Source organism: Stenella coeruleoalba (genome assembly GCF_951394435.1).
Source record: "Stenella coeruleoalba genome assembly, chromosome: 9".
NCBI classification, from domain to species: domain Eukaryota; kingdom Metazoa; phylum Chordata; class Mammalia; order Artiodactyla; family Delphinidae; genus Stenella; species Stenella coeruleoalba.
In genome coordinates, this window is record NC_137155.1 from 64,641,204 (window position 1) to 64,667,388 (window position 26,185).

At 42.1% G+C, this 26,185-nt stretch overlaps 1 protein-coding gene and 1 long non-coding RNA gene across 11 annotated transcripts in view; one reads left to right on the top strand and one right to left on the bottom strand.

The window, feature by feature from the left end:
* The first annotated feature begins 16,465 nt into the window (after positions 1-16,465).
* The window catches only part of LOC307191150, a 42,226-nt gene continuing 32,506 nt past the window's right edge, over positions 16,466-26,185 (top strand). The window contains exon 1 of the long non-coding RNA XR_013829624.1: positions 16,466-16,601. This is a non-coding gene — a long non-coding RNA (uncharacterized lncRNA). The remainder of the gene's footprint in view (positions 16,602-26,185) is intronic.
* The window catches only part of ELMO1 (engulfment and cell motility 1), a 777,407-nt gene continuing 767,816 nt past the window's right edge, over positions 16,595-26,185 (bottom strand). For all 10 annotated transcript variants that reach the window (XM_079930925.1, XM_079930920.1, XM_079930924.1 and 7 more), the window contains one exon: positions 16,595-25,095. In XM_079930925.1, the coding sequence (XP_079787051.1) occupies positions 24,895-25,095 (201 nt within the window). In that variant the 3' untranslated portion in view covers positions 16,595-24,894. The remainder of the gene's footprint in view (positions 25,096-26,185) is intronic.

Genomic DNA, 26,185 nt, shown 5'->3' on the forward strand with positions numbered 1-26,185 from the left:
TTCACAGTGTTGATTCTTCCAATCCAAGAACATGGTATATCTCTCCATCTGTTTGTATCAACTTTAATTTCTTTCATTACTGTCTTATAGTTTTCTGCATACAGGTCTTTTATCTCCTTAGGAAGGTTTATTCCTAGGTATGTTATTCTTTTTGTTGCAGTGGTAAATGGGGGTGTTTCCTTAATTTCTCTTTCAGAGTTTTCATCATTGGTGTATAGGAATGCAAGAGATTTCTGTGCATTAATTCTGTATCCTGCTACTTTACCAAATTCATTGATTAGCTCTAGTAGTTCTCTGGTAGCATCTTTAGGATTCTCCATGTATAGTATCATGTCATCTGCAAACAGTGACAACTTTACTTCTTCTTTTCTGCTTTGGATTCCTTTTATTTCTTTTTCTTCTCTGATTGCTGTGGCTAGAACTTCCAAAATGATGTTGAATAATAGTGGTGAGAGTGGGCAACCTTGTCCTGTTCCTGATCTTAGAGGAAATGGTTTCAGTTTTTCACCATTGAGAGCGATGTTGGCTGTAGATTTGTCATATATGGCCTTTATTATGTTAAGGTAAGTTCCCTCTATGCTTACTTTCTGGAGGGTTTTTATCATAGATGGATGTTGAACTTTGTCAAAAGCTCGTTTTGCATCTATTGAGATGATCACATGGTTTTTCTCCTTCAATTTGTTAATATGGTGTATCATGTTGATTGATTTGCTTATATTGAAGAATCCTTGCATTCCTGGGATAAACCCGACTTGATCATGGTGTATGATCCTTTTAATGTGTTGTTGGATTCTGTTTGCTAGTATTTTGTTGAGGATTTTTGCATCTGTGCTCATCAGTGATATTGGCCTGTAGTTTTCTTTCTTTGTGGCATCTTTGTCTCTTTTTGGTATCAGGGTGTTGATGGCCTTGTAGAATGAGTTGGGGAGTATTCCTGCCTCTGCTATATTTTGGAAGAGTCTGAGAAGGATAGGTGTTAGCTCTTTTCTAAATGTTTGAGAGAATTCTCCTGTGAAATCATCGGGCCCTGGACTTTTGTTTGTTAGAAGATTTTTTTTTTTTTTTTTGCTGTATGCGGGCCTCTCACTGTTGGGGCCTCTCCCGTTGCGGAGCACAGGCTCCGGACGCGCAGGCTCAGCAGCCATGGCTCACAGGCTTAGCCGTTCCATAGCATGTGGGATCTTCTCGGACCGGGGCACGAACCCTTGTTCCCTGCATCAGCAGGCGGACTCTCAACCACTGCGCCACCAGAGAAGCCCATGTTGGAAGATTTTTAATGAGAGTCTCAATTTCAGGGCTTGTGATTGGTCTGTTTATATTTTCTATTTCTTCCTGGTTCAGTCTCGGAAGGTTATGCTTTTCTAAGAATTTGTCCATTTCTCCCAGGTTGCCCATTTTATTGGCATATAGTGGCTTGTAGTAGTCTCTCATGATACTTTGTATTTCTGCAGTGTCAGTTGTTACTTCTTTTTCATTTCTAATTCTATTGATTTGAGTCTTCTCACTTTCTTTCTTGATGAGTCTGGCTAATGGTTTATCAATTTTGTGTATCTTCTCGAAGCACCAGCTGTTAGTTTTATTGAACTTTGCTATTATTTTCTTCATTTCTTTTTCATTTATTTCTGATTTGATCTTTATGATTTCTTTCCTTCTGCTAACTTTGTGGGGTTTTTTGTTCTTTCTCTACTTGCTTTAGGTGTAAGGTTAGTTTGTTTATTTGAGATCTTTCTCGTTTCTTGAGGTAGGATTGTATTGTTATACACTTCCCTCTCAGAACTGCTTTTGCAGCATCCCATAGGTTTTCGGTCGTCGTGTTTTCCTTGTCATTTGTGTCTAGGTATTTTTTAATTTCCTCTTTGATTTCTTCAGTGATCTCTTGGTTATTTAGTAGTGTATTGTTTAACCTCCGTGTATCTGTAATTTTTACAAATTTTTTCCTGTAATTTGTGTCTAGTCTCACAGTGTTGTTTTCAGAAAAGATACTTGATATGATTTCAATTTTCTTAAATTTACCAAGGCTTGATTTGTGACCCAAGATACGATCTATCCTGGAGAATGTTCCATGAGCACTTGAGAAGAAAGTGTATTCTGTTGTTCTGGGATGCATTGCCCTATAAATATCAATTAAGTCCATCTTGTATCATTTATGTATCATTTAAAGCTTGTGTTTCCTTATTTATTTTCATTTTGGATGATCTGTCCATTGGTGAGAGTGGGGTGTTAAAGTCCCCTACTATGATTGTGTTACTGTTGATTTCCCCTTTTATGGCTGTTAGCACTTGACTCATGTATTGAGGTGTTCCTATGTTGTGTACATATATATTGACAATTGCTATATCTTCTTCTTGGATTGATCCCTTGATCATTATGCAGTGTCCTTCTTTGTCTCTTCTAATAGTCTTTATTTTAAAGTCTATTATGTCTGATATGAGAATTGCTACTCCAGCTTTCTTTTGATTTCCATTTGCATGGAGTATGTTTTTCCATCCCCTCACTTTCAGTCTGTATGTGTCCCTAAGTCTGAAGTTGGTATCTTGTAGACAGCATATGTACAGGTCTTATTTTTGTATCCATTCAGCCAGTCTATGTCTTTTGGTTGGAGCATTTAATCCCTTTACATTTAAGGTAGTTATCAATATATATGTTCCTATTACCATTTTCTAAATTGTTTTGGGTTTGTTATTGTCAGTCTTTTCCTTCTCTTGTGCTTCCTGCCTAGAGAAGTTCATTTAGCATTTGTTGTAAAGCTGGTTTGATGGTGCTGAATCCTCTGAGCTTTTGCTTGTGTGTAAAGGTTTTGATTTCTGTGTCGAATCTGAATAAGATTGCTGGTTAGAGTAATCTTGATTGTAGGTTTTTCCTTTTCATCACTTTAATATGTCCTGCCACTCTCTTCTGGCTTACAGAGTTTCTGCTGAAAGATCAGCTGATCTTTATGGGGACTCCCTTGTATGTTATTTGTTGCTTTTTCCTTGCTGCTTTTAATATTTTTTCTTTGTATTTAATTTTTGATAGTTTGATTAATATGTGTCTTGGTATGTTTCTCCTTGGATTTATCCTGTATGGGACTCTCTGTGCTTCCTGGACTTGATTAACTATTTCCTTTCCCATATTAGGGAAGCTTTCAACTATAATCTCTTCAAATATTTTCTCAATCCCTTTGTTTTTCTCTTCTTCTTCTGGGACCCATATAATTTGAATGTTGGTGCATTTCATGTTGTTCCAGAGGTCTCTGAGACTGTCCTCGATTCTTCTCATTCTTTTTTCTTTATTCTGCTCTGTGGTAGTTATTTCCACTCTTTTGTCTTCCAGGTCACTTATCCATTCTTCTCTCTCAGCTATTCTGCCATTGATTCCTTCTAGAGAACTTTTAATTTCCTTTATTTTTTTGTTCATCATTTTTTGTTTGCTCCTTAGTTCTTCTAGTTTCTTGTTAAACATTTCTTTTATTGTCTCCATTCTGTTTCCAAGATTTTGGATCATCTCTACTATCATTATTCTGAATTCTTTTTCAGGTAGACTGTGTATTTCCATGGGTGTAGATTCTGTGATTATCTGTTCTGGCTGTTACACCCCATGCTCTCAGCTCTGATGACCATGTGCTTGGCATACTGTAACAAGTTGAAGGATGCCTTAAATTCCTTTAGGTGGGAAAAACCATTTCTGGCTTGGAGCTGGAGATGAAATCCTCCTTTGTTGTAAAGAAACACAGGCAACAAGATATTTTCTATGCAACACACTTACATTCTCCCAGGAGCAGAGATTTCTCATGACACTGCTCAAACGTTCCAAACTTGGTATCATCCAACTTACAGTAGACTATTTAAGCTTTTCTCTTTTCCTTTTTCCATCCTGGACAGATGATTGTATAATGTTAGCAGTTGGCAATTTCTCCGAGGTGCACAATGGTTTATCCATTCTCCTTCCCCCATATTCTGGTAACAAAACTCCCTTTACAGTTGAGAACCCATTCCATGAGATTTAGAAGTCTGTTTTCCCCAACTCCCTGCCCCCACAGGGAAAGGAAAAAGATGCACTTTAGGCATTTAGTGAGTAGAAAGAGGGGGAAAGCCAGTGTGGTAGGAAATTCCATCCTCAGGACTTTAACAAGTAAGAAGTTACAGGAACAGGCAGCATCTCATTTGCTTCCAGGACATCAGCCTTAGCACACATAAATTCTGATATGACTGTTTCAATGGCTCTTCGTTACTTCCTACTTTTATTTTAGCCTACTGCAACTGTTTCCAAACTTTTTTGATGATCAGGCTTACCTGAAGAACTTCAAAATCAAGAAGATTAACAAAATGAATCCAAATATTCTGGAATGAGATATAGGAAATGGGTATTTTTCAGAAGCTGCCCAGATGGTTCTTAACAGGAGCCAACTTTGGAATTCACTGGCCTACATAAACAATGGCATCCATTAATTAAAGCATGAATTAAGTGATCAAATTTCTGATCACTGCAGAAAGGTGGACCTCAGACAGAGTCACGTGATGTTTTATGGCATCCATGTGCATGCCCACTGTAGGGCCTGCCTTCAGCTCATGTCAAAGAGAGCAGAATAAACTCCACTTCCCACTCTACAGATAAGGCTGAACCTAGGACAAACACTGACATTACAGAATAGAGATGCTCCAAGCACAGAGCAGAGAGGCTATATGTTGCAATAGAACCTAGTTTAGGATAAAAGGAATTAGTGGCTAATGTTTTTCAGGCTGTATTGGAGAGATAGTATTACTCATTTCACTAGACAATGGAACTCCCTAACTCTTCATACATGGTAGCTTTTATAAGCATTTTTAATATTCTTAGCTCGTTATCTATCTGTTTCTCCCAAACTTTGAGAGAATTGAGAGTTTTGGAGACAAGATCAAGCCATTCTCTTACCCAGTCTCTGGGGAAGCAATCCTATGGCCCTCAGTCTCAGCCCTCCACACCTGCTGTGTGAATTAAGGAGTGCCACTGGGGCAAACACATGTCATTCTGACCTGTGCCTCTCATTCCCTTGCTGTTGCTAATTCTCCCCTTGGTCCCACTTTGTGAGTCTTTCCATGCTTCATAATGAAGTGTGCTCAGAGAGCTTCGCATCCTCAGGAGATGCAGCTGCTGTGCTTTGTGAGGGTGTGAGACTCTCTGATGTGCTGGCTAGCTATTCCAAGCACCCAGTGAATCATTCCTTTCTTGACAATCTGGTTGTGCAACTCTGCCTGATCATATTATTTAGCAGCAGATAATTTGGAGGGAGAGTACGTTTTCCATTTGCAGTGTGACACAGTATCAGAATCAATCATCACTATTAGCTTGATGCAAATACTGTGTATATCAGGATGAGCCAGGAAGGCACCATGACCCTTGGAGAGGAGCTGGCTTTTGTACAATCTTTCTGTTTCATGTGACAGTGCAATGCCATTGAAAATCTAGCTAATTTGTCTTTCTTGCTCCCTAGGCTCCCTCTGACATAAATTATAGTGATGCTTAAAGTGTCACCAGATTGGTAATTGGAAGGACACTTGGCATGTTTGAGAAGGGTTCAGACGGAGAGATAAATCTATTGGAACGTTGTTGAGCTGCTCTTCCCAGAAATTTCCTTACTCCTGCTTGGATGGTTACAAATTGACTAATAGAGTCATAAAATATGGTTTATATTTAGACAAAAAGACAGAGATTAAGAAGTCAAAACAAATTGTTTCTACAACTGAGGATAATGTATAAGCTGGAAAAGAATTAGAGATACAGCCAGAAACAATAAGTTGAGAGACAACCATGGACCAGGTTCTTTTAAAGGCTAACAGAGAGAAGTATGTGATCTCTGCTAGGTGTCGGCAGACTGTACGCTATGATTTGTTCCTTTGTTCTTATTTCCATTCAGATATCTCTAATATATTGTGTGCCTTTCCTGATGGGGCCGTAACAGAGATATATTCACCATTTTGTATAAAGTTGATAATTAATAAACATTTCAATATCAAACACATCAATATTAAGCATATTAAAACACAATCTCATGACCTTGGGGTAGGAAAAGCTTTCTCAAACATGACGTATAAAAAAATTACTAACCATAAAGGAAAACATTTGTAATCTGGACTACATTAAAATTAAACATTGAACAGTCACTTCAGAAAAGAAGGCTTTAAGTGGCCAATAACTATATGAAAAGGTGCTGAACTTAATTAGTGAAATAATTTAAAAATACAATGTGATACCAGTATACCTCCACCAGAATGGCTGAAATGAAAAAGATAATACTCTCTGTTGACAAGGATGTGAAGCCACGATAACACTCATACACGGAGGGTGATATTGTAACTTGATATAATCATTTTGGAAAACTATTCCATAGTATGCATTAAAAGTGAGCATATAGGCACCTATGAGCCAGCAATTCCACCCCTAGATGTATAACCAACAAAAATGTGCACATATATTCACCTAGAGACTGTGAGCAGCAGCAAAAGATTGAAACCCAAATATCCATCAACAGTAGTATTTACACAATGGAAAACCGTACAGCATTGGGAAAGAATCAACTGTAGCTATATGCCACAACATGGATGAATCTCACAAATACAGAGTTGAGTGAAAGAAACCAGACACAAGAGACAGCATAGAGTGTAGGATTTCACTTGTGTAAATTTCAAAAACAGGCAAAACTAATCTGTAGAGTTAGGAATTAAGATAATGGTTATATTTGGAGGGTAATTAGGGACTGGAAAAGGGCCCAGTGGGGCTTTTGGGGTTCTGGTAATGTTCTGTTTCACAATCTGAGTGCTGGTTACTCACTTGGTAAGAATTCATCAAAGTGTATAATTATCATTAGTATAATCTTTTCTGGGTGTATTCCATAATAAATTAAAAGCTAACATTAAAAACCCTCCACAGACGAATGGATGACCAAAATGTGGTATATCCACGAGATGCAATACGATTCAGCCATAGAAAGAAACGAAGTACTGACACATGCTACAACATGGATGAACCTTGAAAATGTTCAGCTAAGGGAAAGAAGCCAGTCACAAAAGACCTCATGCTGTATACTTCCATTTACATGAAATGCCCAGAATAGGCAAATCGATATGGACAGGAAGCAGATTAGTGGTTGCTATGGGCTGGAGGGAGGACAAACGTAGAGGGACTGCTGATGGGTATGGAGTCTCTTTGTGGAGTGCTAAAAATATTCCGGGCTTAGATAGTGGCATTGCACAACCCTGTGAACATACTAAATATCACTGAATTGCATACCTAAAAAAAGACTCTTACCGTGTGTGAATTATTTCTCAATTTTGATAGATCCTCTGGAGTGCTGGCATATCATATGCATGAGCCTGCATTTCCACAGCCATCAAGACACATGGATCCTTTAGGTTATTGATTAGCTGACACAGCCTGTCTGGATCATTCAAACCATAGATTCCACATTAGTTTGACTAACCTGAGTCACAAATCTTAAACTTTTCTTTTATATAGAGCATGGCATTATCACTGAAGGCTTTGTGGACCACCAATCAGTAGATTGGGGCTAGTCAAGTGTTATGTGCATTGAAGAGCATTAAAGCTCTGCTATTTCTAATAATTTGTTATTCATATGCCCACAAACACATATCTGTTATAGAATGTTTGTCTATAATTGGTCACCCAGTGGGAAAAACCTAACACTTGCCTAATGAATAGACATAAATTAAGGTTCTCAAAGCAGGATTACTCTTTGACCTAGTAATCTGACTTCTTGGAATCTATCCTAAAGAGATAATTAGAGATGCTTGCTCAAATTAAATGCCCAAGCTATAAGGAAAGAGCAAAGAGGGGTGGAGGCAGGGCCTTTCAACACACAGGAGTGATTCTGGGCACAGGGTCTGAGGGAGTCAACCTGCTCACCCCATCTCCAACCCCACACACATACCCTGGAGTTTAGAGAAATGCTGATAACGGGATTTCATAAATATTGAGCCAGACATGCCACAGGCACTAATCCAGGTAGTCCACCAAGTATGTGATAGCAGATTTCCTGCCTCCTCCCTCTTTTCCTGTCCTCTCCAGTCTTCTTTCCATCCTTATCCCAGTTGCTCAGGGCCTGACCCTGGCTAAAATCCCTAAAGACTACACTGACAAGCTCTTGGCCTTGACCAATTAAAGTTAGCTGGGGAGACTTGACCCGGAAATCTGTCTAGAAGTGGCATGGGGCTGTGTAAATAAATGTTTGGAAATAGGACAATGAAAGTAGCTGGAGTGTTAAAACAAGGACAGCCTCACTCATTCGCACCAGTGAATTCTCTGCCAAATGTTTGCTCTCCATCCTGTAGACACGTGGAAGCTAAGTGAAAGGAGTGGAAGGAGGAGAAACTGGGCGACCTCATCCCTCCTTGTTTAGTTTCCAGCTCTTTGAAGAGGAGCATGGCAGGGCCAGAGCAGGTGAATTTCCTATGCTGGCACTCCACGGAATTCCAACTCCTGTCTTAATGTAGTGAGAGGCAATGTCAGTATTTTAGAGGCTATGTACTTGTAACTTGTTCTACTTTCTATCTTAAAGTCAAAAGAGATTCCAACAGCATAAGAAAATATCCAAAGGAGTGTGTAATAACTTTAAAAATTATTTAATTAAAACTAGTTCTATAAATGTAGCAAATGTTTATTATTTAAAAAGTTATATTTTGCCCCACCATTCTGTCTCACTCCCCAGAAGTAACAATTATTCATAATAGCTTCAATGGTTTTGTATATACCTATATGTGGATACAGATAGATTTCAGTACAATAGAGCAGTTGTTCTCAAACTTTAATGTAAGCGATCATCTGGGAAGCTTGTTAAAAATGGAAATGGGACCCAGGTTGTTTTACAAACAACCTGGAAGATTTTGATGCAAGTGGTCTGCAGAGCAGACCATTGAAATCCCTCTCTTCTATTGTTCTTTGAATTCTTTGGAGTCAAAGATTATAAATCTCATGGCTTCTTATAACGTGGTGAAGTGATACATCATTCCAAATCTTCAGATGTACATCTGCAGAGGCAGCTTTCTTGACTGGGAAGGGATTTCATTTTATAAGGTAAGAGGTGTGTGTGTGTGTGTGTGTGTGTGTGTGTGTGTGTGTGTGTGTGTGTGTGTGTTTGCATGTCTAATTTATTTTAGAATTGTTTTAGAATTCACTTCTAAAAACCTATGTGGAAAAATTTATCAGGGCCAGACAGAAAGGAAGGAGGTATACTGTTAGAAGGGAAAAGACGTCTAATCTCTGTTTTGCATGGGAAATAGGGGAATTATTTCCAGAACCTTAATGCAACAACAATAAACAGTGGGCGCAATGACAGACTTAATGTTAAGAATAAATAAAAAAGGAAATTAAAAAGAGAAAACCTAGTAAGAAAATGATTGTGAGAGATGGACTAAAAATTTAAGAGTAGAAATTTTGAAAATGAATAAAAGAAAAAAATATTTTAAAAATGAATCAATAAAAGGATTAAAGTAAAAATTCAAACAGATGCAAAGGGAAGGATTTTTAGAGACAAAAATTTAAACACCTTCAGCTCAAATGCTAAAATGAAAATCAAAATGAATCCAAATTTCTGTAATGTAATGTAAGGTAGAATGGTAAAAATAAAAACAAGGAAAAATAATAAAAAGGGAAACTCTGGCTCTGAGCTCAGAAGGTCAAATATCGAATGGGAAAGCAGCTAGATAAGACTAGACACTTCAAAAGGAGGAAAAACACACCAAAATGACATAACAAAAAGCCATTTTAAAGTTGAGATATTAAAAACAACAATAATATCAACAATGAAAAGCATAAGCAAACAAGTAAATTGCTGCTGGGGGAGACTGTGGACTCTTCCTGGCCCCAGGCAGGTGTCTTTTAGCTGCGAGACTGAGGTCTTCACCACTGAGCTTGGAGATCAGAGCTGCAGCCCAGACGCTATTGCAGAATGTAAAGGATGAGTTCCTTTCGTCAATGTCAATTTTTGGTGGGTCTGCAAATGCAAGGAAGCAACCAGTAGCCTCCTTCTTCTCCTATTTCCCCCACTGCCAAAAATCTTACTTTAACACCCTGGCTTGCCATTTCCTTTTAGGTCACCTTCCGTAATCCGTGTAGATGATGGAGCAGGGATCCAGCTTGTTGGAGCAATTGGGGTTGTGGCAGAGAGAGCTCGTCTTCTCTCCCGGCACAGGTCCTGGGGTGGCCCTGAGTACTCAGACCTCCATGACCTAAACTGAGTCACCCATCTTCCCCCCAGATGTGTTCCTCCCACCCCAAGTTCGTTCTGCTGCTTAATGTGTAACCATTGCCCTAATCAATGAAGCAAGTCACCTCACAGTCACTCTGGACTGCTCCCTCGTGTTCACTCCCACACTCAGTTGGCCACCAGATGCTGCCTCTTCTACCTCCCAAATCTCTCTTCTATCTTCATCAACCCCGTACTTTTCAAGCCCTCACTGTAAGTGAGATGGGTCTGAAGAGATAAACAAGGATTTCATGTTCCTTGTTTGGGTGCTGGGAATTAATGAAAACAATAGTTTGCAGAGATGGGTACCATCTCAAAGGGCGGGGAAAATTGAGAGTCAGAAAAAAGATTGGTTAGCACTGGACCCAGGCAGATGTGCAGATGCCAGATGCCAGCTCTGCCCGGTGCTGCCCCCTTTGGCACACTTCTCTGAGTGTGGTGTCATCTTAAGCAGCAGAGGTGGACGATTGAAGAGAGTCTGAAGAGACCGTCTTCAGAGTTCCTGTCTTGCTTAACATATGTTTTATTCAAAGGAGGACCAGAAGGACCAGAGACAATGGAAAGCTTGGGGCCAAGAGGCTTTTTAATAATCCGTGTCAATCTCCCTCGCCTTTATCCTTCCACAACGGAGCAGACGTGGCACAAATCACATATTACTACTATTAATACAGAAGCTTCAAGTCAAGGGACGGCACGACATGACCCAGAGCCTTTTCTCATACTAATCTGATTAGATACTCAATCTTCCTCTGTTCTCTGATTCAGGCCAATGCTTAGACACCGCGGCATTTCTGGGCTCCTGAGAGAAGCGCTGCAGCTTACCTCGCATCAAGGCACTCTGAGTTTAAGATGCTGCGAACTGACGGTGTCTGGAGGGGGTTACAGGGGTGGGAGAGGAACATGTGGCTGCAGAGATTTCTGGCCACAAATTCCGACACTGACATCCCCGGGAAAACACTGCTGCTTGTTTGAAAAGCAGCTCCAAGTGGATGTCATGCTGACGGTAATCAGATTTAAAATTAGCCTTAAGAGGCTTTCATCAAGGGAGGCTTAATTGTAGGGCCCAATCAGTAGACAAAATATTGCGACGACAATTTTGCTGACAACGTAATTCTAAACAAACCATTTCAAAGTGGGTAAAATCTTCTCTTTGGAGTCACTCAGGTTTTGAAGTCAGTCAAGCCTTCCTCCCTTCAGACCCATCTCCTCATTCTCCAGGTTTTCTGATTTCAAATGTATACATTTAGAATTTGTAAGACTTCCTTTCTCCAAACTCTAGGAACTCTTATTTTTTGGCCGCATACAGCACTGTGGAGTGGGGAGTACCCTGCTTACCTGCTCTGTGGTCCTGGGCCAGTTACTTATCCTCTCTGAGTCTTGGTTTTCTCACCTGTAAAGTGAGCGAATAAAGCTTACCTTGAAAGATTGTTCAGAGGTTTAAAATAAATGAGGTATGTGAATCCATTTTTATTTTCTTTCTCTTTCCCAAACCCAAATGGCTCTGGGTGCTCTCTGCCCTGATGTCCCTAAGGTCATTGCTGCTGGAATTTTTTTCCAATGATTTGCAAATAGGATTATTTTGCTTGAGGTCAGCAAGCAGAAGGATATCCCCCCGTCCCCATCCCCCATATCTAGTTCAGTGATTCTCAGTTGGGGAGGATCTCAGTTTTTCCCCCCAAGGGATATTTGGCAATATCTGGAGACATTTTGGGTTGTCACAACTTGCTGGTCGGGGTGGGGCGAAGTGGAGAGAGATACTACTAGAATCTAGTGGGTAGAATCCAGGGGTGCTGCTAAATATCCTATAAAGCCCGGGAGAGCCCCGCATAACACAGGATTAACTGGCCCTAAATGTCGGTAGTGCCATGGCTGAGAAACCTGGCCCTAGAGGATGGTATATATTCTTATTCATGAGTTCCTTGAAGGTAAGGAATGTGCCTGATATATCTTCCTTTCTCATAAAGAAGGTTTGAAAGAGAGTTGGGAAAAATACCCAAATGGGATTGCTCTTACTACTGAGTGTAGGGGAAGAGTTCTCTTCAGCCTGACGTGGCCTGCATTTCTTTCCTCTTTGGTCTTCAAGTTGGGCTCTGTATTTCTCTAACATCCTGCATTATCTCATTTCCTTTTGACTTGAAGTATTTCCTTCAACTTTTCCCCATTTGATATATGGGATTTATTTAAGTGTGTTATCCTTCTCATCTGTTCATACTGGATACTGAGAAACACAGAAGCACGTATACAGGAAACAGACAGAAATATCCTGGTATATGAAGTTGAGGGTGCCCAGAATGACCATGGGACATTTCCAGAAGTCCTGGGAGTGGCCATGTGAAATAAGATGCCAAACATTAGAAAAAGCTAAGGAGGATCACTGGATGAGACCCCAAGGAATCCTGGCTACAATGAGGGCAGAGTTGTACGGATAGCCTCATTTTCCCTGGTTGATTCCATTCAGTTGATGATACAAATACATATAAATATGTGATATATTCTCAATTACACAGTGTCTATCATCTATCTACCTATCTATCTATCTATCTATCTATCTATCTATCTATCTATCTATCTATCTAACAGATGGAGAAATGCCTGGAAGGGGCGTGTATTAAAATATTGATGTGGTTATGTTGATTAGAAGTCATTTTTTTCCCTGTATACTTGCTTCTGAATATTCCAAATTTTCTATGAGTATTTTATAAGTTGAATAACAGTAGACAAAATTTCAAAAGAATTTGAAGAGCCATTTTCAACACATCTGCCTGAACCTTATACTCTGAGGATTTCTCCTCCTCTATAAATCACAAGTTAGATGTTGGCAAGCTGCTGCTAAGAGATAAATTGCTCTCCCACTGCCCCAGCTGAGAGTCATGTCTGGGTAACAGCTGCTTCGATAATTACTTTATTTGGTGATGGATGAATTCTTGGTTGCTTTACAGATGTTGAAATGACTTTGGCCAAACGAAATTGCATGTATGCCTGTTCATTCCTCCTCACCCCTCTCACAGTGGGTGTGGGAAATAGATAGCCCACTACAGGACAGAGGGATGGCGTGACCTGACCTTCCTGTCCAGAGGCAGCATCAGCCTTGGGTGCTTGCTCTTTGGAGACCCGCACAAAGCTGTCAAATGTGCCAATGCAGCAATACCGCCCCACAGCAGGCTCTGCTGGGGTACGAAGATCCACTCCCAAAGTGGCTCTTACTCCCTCTTCTGCTCTGCACTCTGCAGTGATAGCAGATCGCTCTTTTCCAAATGTAAACAGGAAAATGCAAAACCCAGTCTTGTGAAGGAATGGTCTCACTTCTCAAAGGGCCACTAGTCTGTAATGGGGAAAGTGCTGGAAAGCTATTTTATAGGAAAAACCACAGATGCTCCTTGTCATAGGGAGTGATCCGATGGCATTCACTGAAAAAGCAAACGGGCAGCTCTCTTTTGTATTTGGAGGGATTCCTCATAAATTCTGGGCATGTACTTTGGAATCTAACCTTAAAGAGCTACCCTGGCAGCTTTCAAGGACCACAATGATCCCAAAGAAAATGGGGAGGTAGCTGATAAAAAAAAAACTTAACTGAGAGCAACTATAAGAGAGAGAGAGATGGGCCAGGAAGAGAAGAGTTGGAGAATCCAAGATAAATCAGTCAAGGCGTGTAGGGAAGTTTAAGAACAGTGTGAAAGTTCTCTTACAGTTTATGACCAGAATAAGGTATTACACACCCCTGATGAAAAGTCTAGGAGAACTGATGCAGCTGGAGAGAACCTGCTCAGGTGTGAGGCTGAGCAGGTGATGCACGGGCTGAGGGACCATGACAGCAATGGCAGGACCTTCAGCAAGCTGGTGTATGGCGTGCAGCTCCTAAGAGAAGCTTCTAGAGAAGCTTCATGTTTCAGAGGTAAGGGATTCCACCAGCAAAATGCAATGACCTGCTTCTCCTCATCCAGGAGAGAAACGTGAAGTCCCAAATTTTGGTTCAAAAAACTGTATAGCATAAGCATCAGAAGGTGAAGGGGTCCACCACACACTGTCCTTTTGAGTCAGTAGAGGGCATTGTGTCAGAGAAAGCCCCAGATTCAACTCTTTCCTTACTATGTCACCTTGGGGAGTGATCTAAACTCTCTGAGCTTTGGATTTCTCATCTGTGAAATAGGTAACAATACCAGCCCCCTGGAGAGGAAAATGATGTACTGCGAGGAAAACGTGTCGCCCAATGCCTGCCAACCAGATGGTCAGTACATGGCAGCCAGAAGCACACAGGCACCACGCTTCTCATGTCCAATAAACGTAGATACAGAGAGTTCCCCTTTATTCCTGGTGCCACATGGAACACCCCTTGGCTTCCGACCTTGCCGTTGCTAGTTCTGCCTGGCTCCTTCATGTTGACTTAGTTTCCACTTTAGCTCTATTCCTGCAGATTGGGCCACCGATTCTGGTTGTGCAGGTAACACCCAGGGTCTGGACCACTTGTTCAACATCCACTACTACCATACAGGAGAGTGGGGGTAAGATCTGAATGGTGGAAATAAGACAGTAGCAATTCATGAGGGCGAAGTGTGAAGGGTACAACGAGATCCACATGGTCAGCAACTAGCCTGGGAAAAGGGTTGGAGTGTGGCCCAATTCTCAGACTCAAAGGGATTCAAGTGGACGTGTTTGACTTTTTGGCATCAGAAAAGTCTAGCTGTGAGTATTTACTATTTACTATTTTTTGAGTATTTACTATACTCAAGACACTGTCCCATGAAACTTATAAACATGATTTAATATAATCTTTCAATAGTTGTTATAAAAGAATTGTATAGACAAAATTTTACAAACCAGGAAATAACTAGGTCACACAGCTAGCAAGCACTGGAACTGGAATTTGGCACAGGACTTCACAGCTTATATTTTCTTAACAACTGTGCAACCATGATATTGCTCCAAAGTTAGGCTTTTCCTCAACATACATGTACATTCTCATTTTCTCTCTCTCTCTCTCTCGTATGTGTTTTTTTGCTATCATATTTTGTGCTTTTGTTTTTAAAAATTATATTTAGTAGCATCAGACCTTGCTAACTCTCCTAGAATTTTTGGTCGATAGTACTACCTGGTTCCAAAAATGAAATGAAGTGAAATGAAATGAAGTAAAATAAAATAAAAATCGATTGTGTTCTTAAGTTTTAACTATGCAAAAATTCTCTACAAATTCAGTAAGGTCTTGTTTGCTGGACTGTCACAGTTTTAGAAAACTGTGATTCGTTTCAAGTGACATTTTAAGTGGAACACCATCAAACCAGAGTTTATTTATTGAAGGTGAGCTAAAAACCATGTGTCTTAGTCTGTTCAGGTTTCTATAACAAAATACCACTGACTGGGTGGCTTATAAGAACAGAAATTTCTCATAGTTCTAGAGCCTGGAAGTCCAGGATCAGGGTGTCAGCTAGGTCAGGTACCGGTGAAAGCCCTTTACCGGTTAGCAGTGACATTAGATATTCTCATCAGTCATATCAACATGGTAAATTATATCAATGTTAAAGAGTATTACAAAGTTACTTTCTTTTTCCATAGATTTTTATCTTCATTTTACTTTCCTGATATTTATTTTCTCCCCTCCCACCATCTCTTCTCCTCATGTGAAACTGTGACTTTGTATTTGCCAGTATATCATGCTCACCTTTGTCTTTTCAATTATTCTGTGTCATTTTATTTTAGGCAGATATCTTATAACCAGCATTTGTCCAGATTTTGTTTGTTCAGGCAATCTGGGAAAGATCTGGTCTCGTTTCTATTTTTGTATTTATACATTAGGCTTCAATTATACATCCTTTTGCCTTTAATTTTTCTGTCTTTGCAGTGATGATCATTTGACCTCTTTTACAGCACACACATATATTCTTTTCTGAACTCAGTTTGATCCTAGTAATTTGATTGATTGATAAGCTCAATCATCTTAAAAGCGAGGTACTTTTACTTGCTGCTGTAAAATAAATAAGTCACGGGATTGTAGGGCGCGGTCAGCTAACTGCTACGCGGCAGGAAGCTGAAATAAGCTGAGTCATCCTTCCTGTGGCCACTGCGCTTGCGCTAAGTATACTAATGAGGTTTTAAAGTAGCGACCTATCCGATGCTGGCTCACAAATCGCACCATCGGCGAAAGCCAATCACAGAGCGACACATGTTCTTAATCCCTATATAAGCAGACTGCTATAGGATTGTGGGGGCTTCCTTCCATCTTTCTTCAACCAAGCTGTGCTCCAATAAAGTGTGATACGAGAAGAATCTTGCGTGTGGCGGCTCGTTATTCTGCTGGTCGGAAACGGCCCGCCGCAAGTGGTGCCGAAACCCGGGAACTTCGCGCCCTGCATGGAGGACCGATTCAGAACTCGACACACGGAGTGAACCGTCGGTGAGTAGTCCAGTCAGGTATGAGTTTAAGGAATTATATTTGTTTTAAGATGAATTATGTTTTCAAGATAGCGCATCAGAGAATGAACAAACAGGGACTACGGTAGATAGGCCTGAAATTATGAAAAGAGAAAAAAGAAAACAAAAGGAAAAGCAAGAAACGGTGCCAGGATTATATCCAATCCTAGATGAGTTTAAGGAATTATATTTGTTTCAAGATGAATTAAATCCTAGAGAGGAGGAAGATTTAGAAGGAGCGGCCGCGGCATATGAACAAGAGCGGTATGGGCATTGGTACATGCCGCCACTCGCTAGCCCACCATATTTTAATCCTGCGGAGGCTAGAGCTTCCGCCCCTGATACCTAATAGAGGGATAAGACGTAAGTTATAAGGCATGACCGCCCCTATAGAAGCCCGCGGAAATTTAAACCGCCGAGGCTTGGGTTTTTCTCAAGGGTCACTGAGTTTATGATTCCTATTACATGGAGGACCACAACACCTGTGTGGGTACCTCAGTGGCCTTTGTTAAAGGAAAAGCTGGAGGCGGCATCCAAACTAGTGGATGAGCAGTTACAATTAGGGCATTTAGAACCCTCCCAGTCACCCTGGAATAATTAAGAAAAAATTAGGGAAATGGCGTAAAGATTGTTTCTTTTCTATTCCTTTGAATAGTCGAGATAAAGCCCCTTGTATGGAGTTGCTTGAACAGGCCTTAGGCGTTTTGATTAAATATTTAGGGAATGGGGGATTGTTTCTTGCTCCCGAGGGAATACAGAAGGGAGATGTTGTAAATTTTTTAGGAGCTGCTGTACATGGGAATAAGATAGTACCTCAAGAAATTGAGATTGGGACTAATTGCTTAGAAGCATTGAATGATTTTCGGAGGTTGCTTGGAGATATGTGGAATATTGTGCGCCAAAAAAAAATCTGGACTTGTCATGATCCTCTTTTAAAAGAGAAAAAAGAAAATAAAAGGATTAGTTGGAATTCCACAAAGGATTATTCAGATTGTGCAACTGAGTGCTGCCGGGCTGGAGCCCGTTGCCTTTGGAGATTTTGCCTCTTGGCTCTCTTCTGCCTTTTCCTCCTTTGGGGAGTGGGTGGGGGTAGGAATCTTTGGAGTCTGCTGTGTATTTGGGATTATGCTGTGTCTCTGGTTGGTCTGTCGTGTGCGCATTAGGGCACATCGAGATAGGGTCCTGCTCACTCAGGCACTTCTGGCTATTAATGAAGGAGATTCTCCCGCAGCCTGGCTCTCCGCCCTGAATAATTCGAAATGATTGCCCTTGCACAGAGAGGCCTTGTTGCCACTGCACCTCTATAGGGAGTCATCCATTGTCCTGATTGCCCTTGCACAGAGAGGCCTTGTTGCCATTGCACCTCTATAGGGAGTCCTGATTGCCCTTGCACAGAGAGGCCTTGTCGCCATCGCACCTCTATAGGGAATCAGCCATTATTCTGAGGCAGCCCTTGCACCCTGCGGCCCTTGTTGGCATTGCACGCAGGAGGGTGCCTCAGACATGCCAACAGAAAACTGCCCTCGTACGGGCTATGTTCTGCTTGGTGTTCTAATAAATAAAAAAGGGGGAGATGTAGGGCGCGGTCAGCTAACTGCTACGCGGCAGGAAGCTGAAATAAGCTGAGTCATCCTTCCTGTGGCCACTGCGCTTGCGCTAAGTATACTAATGAGGTTTTAAAGTAGCGACCTATCCGATGCTGGCTCACAAATCGCACCATCGGCGAAAGCCAATCACAGAGCGACACATGTTCTTAATCCCTATATAAGCAGACTGCTATAGGATTGTGGGGTCTTCCTTCCATCTTTCTTCAACCAAGCTGTGCTCCAATAAAGTGTGATACGAGAAGAATCTTGCGTGTGGCGGCTCGTTATTCTGCTGGTCGGAAACGGCCCGCCGCACGGGATGTAATATACAGCATAGGGAACAGAGTCAATAATATTGTAGGGCTTCCCTGGTGGCGCAGTGGTTGACAGTCCGCCTGCCGATGCAGGGGACACGGGTTCGTGCCCTGGTCCGGGAAGACCCCACACGCTGTAGCGGCTGGGCCCGTGAGCCATGGCCGCTGAGCCTGCGCGTCCGGAGCCTGTGCTCCGCAACGGGAGAGGCCACAACAGTGAGAGGCCCAATTACCGCAAAAAAAAAAAAAAAATAATAATAATAATATTGTAATAACTCTGTATGTGACAGTTGGCAACTAGACTTATTGTGGTGATCATTTCTTAATGTAGAAAAAATATCAAATCACTATGTTGTACACTGAAAACATATAATATTGTATGCCAATGGCAATTCAATAATAAACAAACAAACAAATAAATAAAATGGCTTGCAAAAGGAATTAAGAAGGAGAAGCTGGAACCAGAGAACCTGGATTCAAATCCTAGTTTTACCACTTATGTTTTGGCCAAGTCACTTCTTCTAGTAAGGTGTTAACTGCTGCATTTGCCGAACGTGATAGTGATATTGCACTTACATAAATAGAAGAAAAGAAATTAAAAAAAAAAAGAGTGAGGCACCTTGGAAACATGTTTAGCCTGGCCTCCCTGCCTCTGGACACACTCTTCCTGAACTTGCCTTTTGTGCTGCTGTCAGTATGAAAGTGGTGATCTTAAAACGCAAATCAGTTTACTCCATTCACCTAAGTATCTATGGCAGTGGCCCCGGCCACATAAAAGATATAGTTCCAACTTCTTGGTCTGCCATTCAAGGTCCTCACTCTCTTTTCCAAGATTATCTCCTACTTTTCTCTCTCCCACACTCATGTCTGTTCCAGCCATAACCCATATTGCTTCGTGCTGTTACCCCTTCCAGAAAAGCCCTTGATCAATTCTCTTAGAAAGAGTTGATGGAGTGCAGTTAGGTGCCTGGCACTGGGCTCAGGGTAGGGCATGAAAGTGGTGAGAACAGCTGGCCAGGTGCCCTCTCTCATAGGGTTCCCGGCAAGTGAGGAAGACAGTGAAAGCTCAATGACCACAAGTAAAAGTGGCTCTGGGAACACAGAGCCGGAGCCCCCAACCTTGACTTTGATGTCCAGGGAAAAAAATGATCATACTGGGACCTGAAGGGTGAGTAGAGAGTGAGCCTGGCCTTCTTTCCCTTGTCCCCTGGTGGCTTCCTGCTCATCCTTCCAACCCTCTCTCAGGCCTCACTTCCCTCCAGGCAGAAGAAGTCACTTCCTGCTCCGTGTGCTAGCGCAGTGTTCTCTACCCTAAGATCCTTTTAGCTCTGGATTGCGTTTATTTGTCTGCCTTTCCTGTCCTAGGCTATGAGACTCTAGGAGGCCGAGTCACTTGTTTACTTTTGTATCCCTGTGCCCTGTGCACGGTGCATAGTGAGTGCCTGATGCAAGCGCAAGGGGATTCAGTTCTTGCATCCTGCCTGTCTGTGCCCAGCACCTCTCCTAGCCCTGGACCCACCCAGTGCATTCCTGAACCTCTTGCTCTGGCCAAGCTTTCCTTGGTTGCTCGACTTCCAGACTCCTCTTCTGATTCTTCTATACTTTGTCCCTAAACTGACTCTAGCATTCAGAATGCCCCTTCTCTGGTACCTGTTTGCTTCCATCCCTCAAGGGGCTTCGGGAGGGGGTGGGTAACTCTTTTCATTAGCAAAACAGAGTGGCAGACAAATAGCACCTACTAAGAAGTGTTTATTGAAGGTGTTATGTGCTTTTAATAGCATGTCCTCTCCGAGATTTGGTGCCTGGGAAAGGATATTTGCTTATGAGGTGATAGAAATTTAATTTAAAAAATGAGAGCTACATATCCCAACTTGCTTCCTTATCTACACTGGCTTCCGGGAAGCCCAGATTTAGATTTAATGTTCAAGTAGATCAACTACACGTCATGTTTCTGGTAGAATTATTTCCTTCCTTCATTTGGGTGTGTTCTGATTAAAAACATTTAACATTCATTTTACTGTCAGAAAAAAATGTAATTCCGTTAAAAGAAAAATATAGGGTATAACTATATTTTCATATAGAATTATACCATATATCCTCCACCCACCCACCCATCCCCCAAGTTTATTTTAAATTGTGGTTTTATTGCAAGTTACCTCAAATATTTATTTCAAGAGTATGTTCAAATTTAAATTTTTCTCCTTTCTTCCTTTCCTTTGCTTATTATTTTCCTTTTTCATAAAACAGGCTGAATTGGTTGAAACATGCCGTATAGTTGAACTATACTAAAGATCATTCAACCACTGTGTTACCATCAAGGAAAGGAGAGGATGTGAGGGAAGGAGAGGGCATGGATGGGGGAGCAAAGGGATGGGCGGGGATTTACTTACTGAGCGATGACAATTTCCAGGCCCCTCATCCACAGGTTTCTCAAGTCATGAGATTTCCATTTTAGAATGAGGTTTGGCTTCCATTTCTTTGATTGGAGAAGTCCAACAAGCTGTCTCATGATCTCCCCTCACTTTTATTTCTAAAACCTCCCATTTCTCCTCTCTTCCTGATTTTAGGTAACAGCCTTGTTATCTGCTTACTCACCCATTCCAGAAACTCAGGAGTCATTGGCATTCTTCTCTCTCCTTCACTAAAAAGGCAGCTAACTCTGCTGTTTAATGGCTTTACTCTCCTCCCCTTTCCCATCGTTTATACCAAAGTCTGGCTCAAAAGGTTCTTGCTTGGGACTACGTCGATCACCTTCTTGCTAATATCTCTTCTTTCCATTTCTCCCACACTGATCTTTCCCCCACATGGGTATTTTGTCTTTGTGATATTTCTGAATGGCAAATCTGACAACATCACTCCTCTGACTACACTCTTTTGCCCTCAAGTAAAATCCCTGGCCACCCATCTCAGGATTTTCATGATTTGTGCCTCTTACATCCTCTGCAGTCTTCTCTCCCTTCCCCTCTCATATCCATCCTACATACTGGCCACACTAAATGTTTTACAGATTCTGGAATAGTCACCAGTTTTCCTGCCTCCAGGCTCTGTTTGTATGTTTTGCTCTACTTGGAATGTTTATCTCTTGCGTGGCAAACAGCTTCTCTCTTTCAAGACCTAATTCAAGTTTCTACTCCTCTCTTGGTTTCCCTTACCCCACTTTCAAGCGTGTTGAGCACGACCTCCTTTCTACTACTCTATGTTGTACACAGTTATATGGTATCATTTCCACACTGTGCTGCAATTATTTGGTTTTATATTCGACTAAATTACTTGATTATAACCTTCCCGATTTTACAAATTTTATTCTTGTTGCACTCCAGTGTCTAGCTCTAAGCATGTTTTTGATTATCATAGGAATATTTTATTTCCTTTAAGCTAAAGGTTTATAGTAAGTTAAAGGTTTAAGTTAAAGATTTCATAACTAAGACAAAATTGATAAAAGGCATGTATGTCAATGGTACAACTGCTCAGTTCATTATAAAAGCAGGTAGGTAGGAAATGCTTGAGTTGCTAGTTGGAAGGTGGTTTAGAATGGATTTGCAAATAGACTCAAGAAGCATTCAGCCTTGCACTTTTTCTTCTGCAATAATCATCAGATTTTCCTGCCCTTGGTCACTTCTGTGTTTGAGAGTGCCAGTTAATTACCCTTTCCCCTATAGGTTCTGAATAAGAATAAGAGAGGAATTAAAATATCAGTGGATTAAAATTCAATGATCAGTTTTATTTCAGGTAAAGCTGAATTGGAGGATGCAGCTTAGGTTTCACGGCAAAACTGGGCTCCTCCTTCAGTGCTCCCTTGGCTTTGGCTGATTTGTCCAAGCTTAGAAACCTGTGGCGACGGGAGCTGAGCTGGCTGGAAGCCCACTGGCTGGGAAAGTTGCCTTCGGCAGCCTAGGCTGAGAAGATGAGGTGGGCAAATGTGGACAGCAACCCTGCACCATATTGCCACAAAATGAAGGAATGATGTCACACTCTCAGGACCTCACCAGTCCTCAAGAGGAGGGTCTACAGGGATGAAGCAGAATGCTTTAATAGCCCTGAAAGGGTTAGTTTCTATTTAATACACCAAAGCAGGAGCAACAGAACAGAGGAGGATTTGCTCTTCCTAGCAAGGGTCATAGGACGATCAATCACTTAAACTCAGTGTCCCAGGACCTCAGATATCTTGGTCCAAAGAATTCCCCTGTTCATGGATGGAGTCAGGTAATTCCTAAGTAAAAAATGGTATGACTCTGTCTGCTTTCTTTTACCTAACATTTATCATTTTATCAGGATGATGGGTAGATGAATAAGCGCTCCTGACATGAAGGACATACATGTTAATATCACCAAAGCTTAATGTAAAGGAAGTATCAACTTGACACTCAGGTGTGAGTGCGCTGATGTAAAGTGTAATTGCTTGGGAATTACTGTGGGTTATAAAGGAGGTCTTTTTTTTTCTTTTTTTCCTGTAATGTCATCTCAACCCAGGACAATCTGTAATTGCACATCTGGGTAACAATAAACAGCAGATGCCTGGAGGCATCTAACACTTCTATTGAGAGTCGAGAGTGGTTTGTGCTGTAGATACTGCATCACTGGGACCTTTCTGATACCCCTTCCAGCCCTTGGAGTTCAGATCCAGATATGCCTCCAATGGAACTAACCTCAGAAAAATCCTTTGCTGGGCTCTTACCCATATTTCATTAATTCATAGTTAGATTCATCTAGTTCTGGCTTGACTGATTTCTGGTCTCTGGGTCTGCATTCTTTTCCTTTGTTCACTGTACTCCTTCAAAGTGTGATGTGTTTCATTTGGTCAGTTCCATAAATTATATAATGGTAAGGAAGAAAAAATAAAAGAGAAAGTCACCGTCAGGAGGCAACAGTGTAAAATGAATGATCGTATTATTACATAGTGGGTCTGATTTTTGTAGGTGACTTGAGGTGGTCTTCTTAGAAGGATCATTCTTTACTGATATGCAGAGCCTATGGTGACACAGCAATGGTCAGGAGTCCCCTAGGCCAGTGCTTTTCAAACTTTAATATGCACGTGCATCACCTGATTCTGCAGGGCTGGGGTGAGGTTTAAGATTCTGCATTTCTGACAAGCTCACAGGTGATGCTGACGCCTGAGCAGCAAGAACCTAAATTACCAAATCAAAACACCAGCCCCACAACTCATCACAATTAATTTTATTCCACAGCATGTTTAGGGGAATGTTATTCTCAGGAAGAGGTTTAGGATTCAAATAATTAAAAAAAAAAAAAAAAAACTTGGAAAGTACACACCTTTATGTATCTTTTCTTTTCATTAAATATATATCTGTTTGGCAAAAAATGTTAGACTCTTTTGTACAAAAACAAAGCAAAGAAAAAAAATAACCAAAAAAACATAACCCACTCCCCCCCCCAAACCAACAACCCTGAACCCTTGCAAACTGTCAATACCTGTAATAATTACAATGATGTAAACTTGGATACTTGACCATCCTGTGGAAACCTGTGCTCAGCAGAACCACCAGGAGAAGGACCACCAAACCCTTCGATAAGCAACTGCCTCTCATCGGGGCTTTTAGATTTAGTACATTAGAGATGGAGCAAGGGGACTGGTTTCACCACTTGTGCTTTCAGCTAAGGCGCTGGAAGGGTGTGTGGCAATGAAGAGGGCAGGTCTGGGCTGGGGCGGGGAGAGGAAAGCCAAGACTAGCTGGGAGGCAGGAAGGGTGGTCACAGTCACAGGGCAGACGTGAAGTGGCCATGGGACCCACGGACTGTGTCTGGAGACCCAGCCCTGGGAAGAACTAGGAAGAAGCTTCTGCTGTTGCTCTTGGGACCAGAGAGGGACAGGGCAGGCAAAGGCCGGGACACGGGAGGGAGGGGGCTTGGAAGCAGATTTCAGTTCACATGGAACTGGTGGTGTGAGCGGACTCTAGAGAGCAGGGGAACGAGGAGGTGTTTGGTCTTCTCAAGTAGCTAGACTGTTTCTTCCAGACACAGGCCTCGGGCACACCCCTGGGTCTGGCTGTAGGTTTGGGGGCGGTCTGGTGCTGCTGGCTTTCAGCCTCCAGGAGGGGAGGGCTTGCCTGCTGGGATGAAGATGGAAGGGCCCTCTGGCTCTCTTACTGGCGGTGGGTTTTGCTTTTCTCCCACCTTAGGCTGCAGCAACGGGAGGTGACCTAAAGCATCGGAGTCTAGAAACGGAATCAGGGCGGTGAGCAGGAGGCCAGGGAGGGGCAGGAAGACGCCGGGGCTAGAGGCGTTGGGGCCAAAGGAAATGTGGACCACAGCTTTCCTCTACCACAGCGGATTCCAAGGCATGGGAGCGTTTTCATTCTTCTCTCCTGTTAGCTAGCTCTTCCAGTTTTGGAGGGGGAGCTTCTGGGGCCCGGGCGCTTCAGTTACAGTCATAGACAAAGTCATAGTTGCTGGGCTCCTTGGGGATGGGTGGAGGTGCGTCGGGGATCTGAATGTTTTCCAGGTCCAGGAGGCGGAGCTTGATTTCCATGCTGAGCAGCGTGTCCAAGTCATTCCTCGTCAGGTCACTCATCATATCTTTCCCCAGCAGCGCATTCAGCCCATCTGTCCAGATACAGTACTGGTGGGAAGGGAGGTGACAGTGAGAACTACTGATGACCATAACAAGAGGAGAAACAATAGCTAACGCTTACTGATCACTCAGGATGGTCTAGGCTCTGTGCTCAGTGCTTTGCCTACATTATCATTTAACATGCACAGCATCTCTATAAAGCTGACACGTCTGGTAGCATCTCTGTTTTACAGATGAGGGAACTGAGTGGTGAGAAATTAAGTCGTTTGGTAGTACGTGGAGTGGGTGGGATTTGAACTTACACAATCTGCTTCCAGTGCCTGCACTCTTCTGTGCCCATGATGCCTCCCTGTGGCGCAGCAGGAGGGTTTGGGTTTTCGTGCCTGTGCAACATAATATCTCTAACATCCCACCAGTGAGTCAATGAGTTTAAGGTATTGGTAGAATATATCCCAACACTCCTGGACTCAACATCAGGTAAAGCTTGCTTCTTTCCTCACTCCAAGTATGGTTCCCAGTCTAATAGCTAATCTCTGCCTATCCTGTCTGATTCCCAGCACTCACGATGACAGCCCAATGGTAGTCCCACCTTTGCATTTCTTAGCAAAAGGTCTAGGAAATATCTGAGTGCTGCCCAATGTCTGGTGGGCAAAGTGGCTAAAATTATTGGGTGATCTTAACGGAAGGTGGCTTGGCTGCCGGTCTAGGGACCCCTTCTGCCTGGGTCTCCAGGTTCCAAGGTTTTTCTCCTCCAGGTCTCTGGAGCCTGGTCCCTGGGCACATCCCCTGTTTTGGAAAGCACTCCACAGTACCCAACCAAGAGTTTGGTTCTTCCTCTCTCATTAAAATTAATCGTGTCCTTTGCCTCTCCAGTAGACTAGGAACTGTGCTCCGTTTATCTGAGGACCTGCCTTGCTTTTGTCAGTTTCCCTCCAGAGGCTGAAACCCTGCCCTGCCCTGGTATTAGAGCCATGATACCTGGTGGAAGAACTAGCCCCTGCTGCCCGCATCTCAGAAACATGCCTGCATTCTGGATGTTCTGTTTGCTCACCTTTTAGGATGTCCTAGTCCTATGTCGGACCTCTTTGAGAGCAATTTCTCTGCTTTTTCTGTGGGACTGGTCTTCCTTCTAGAACAT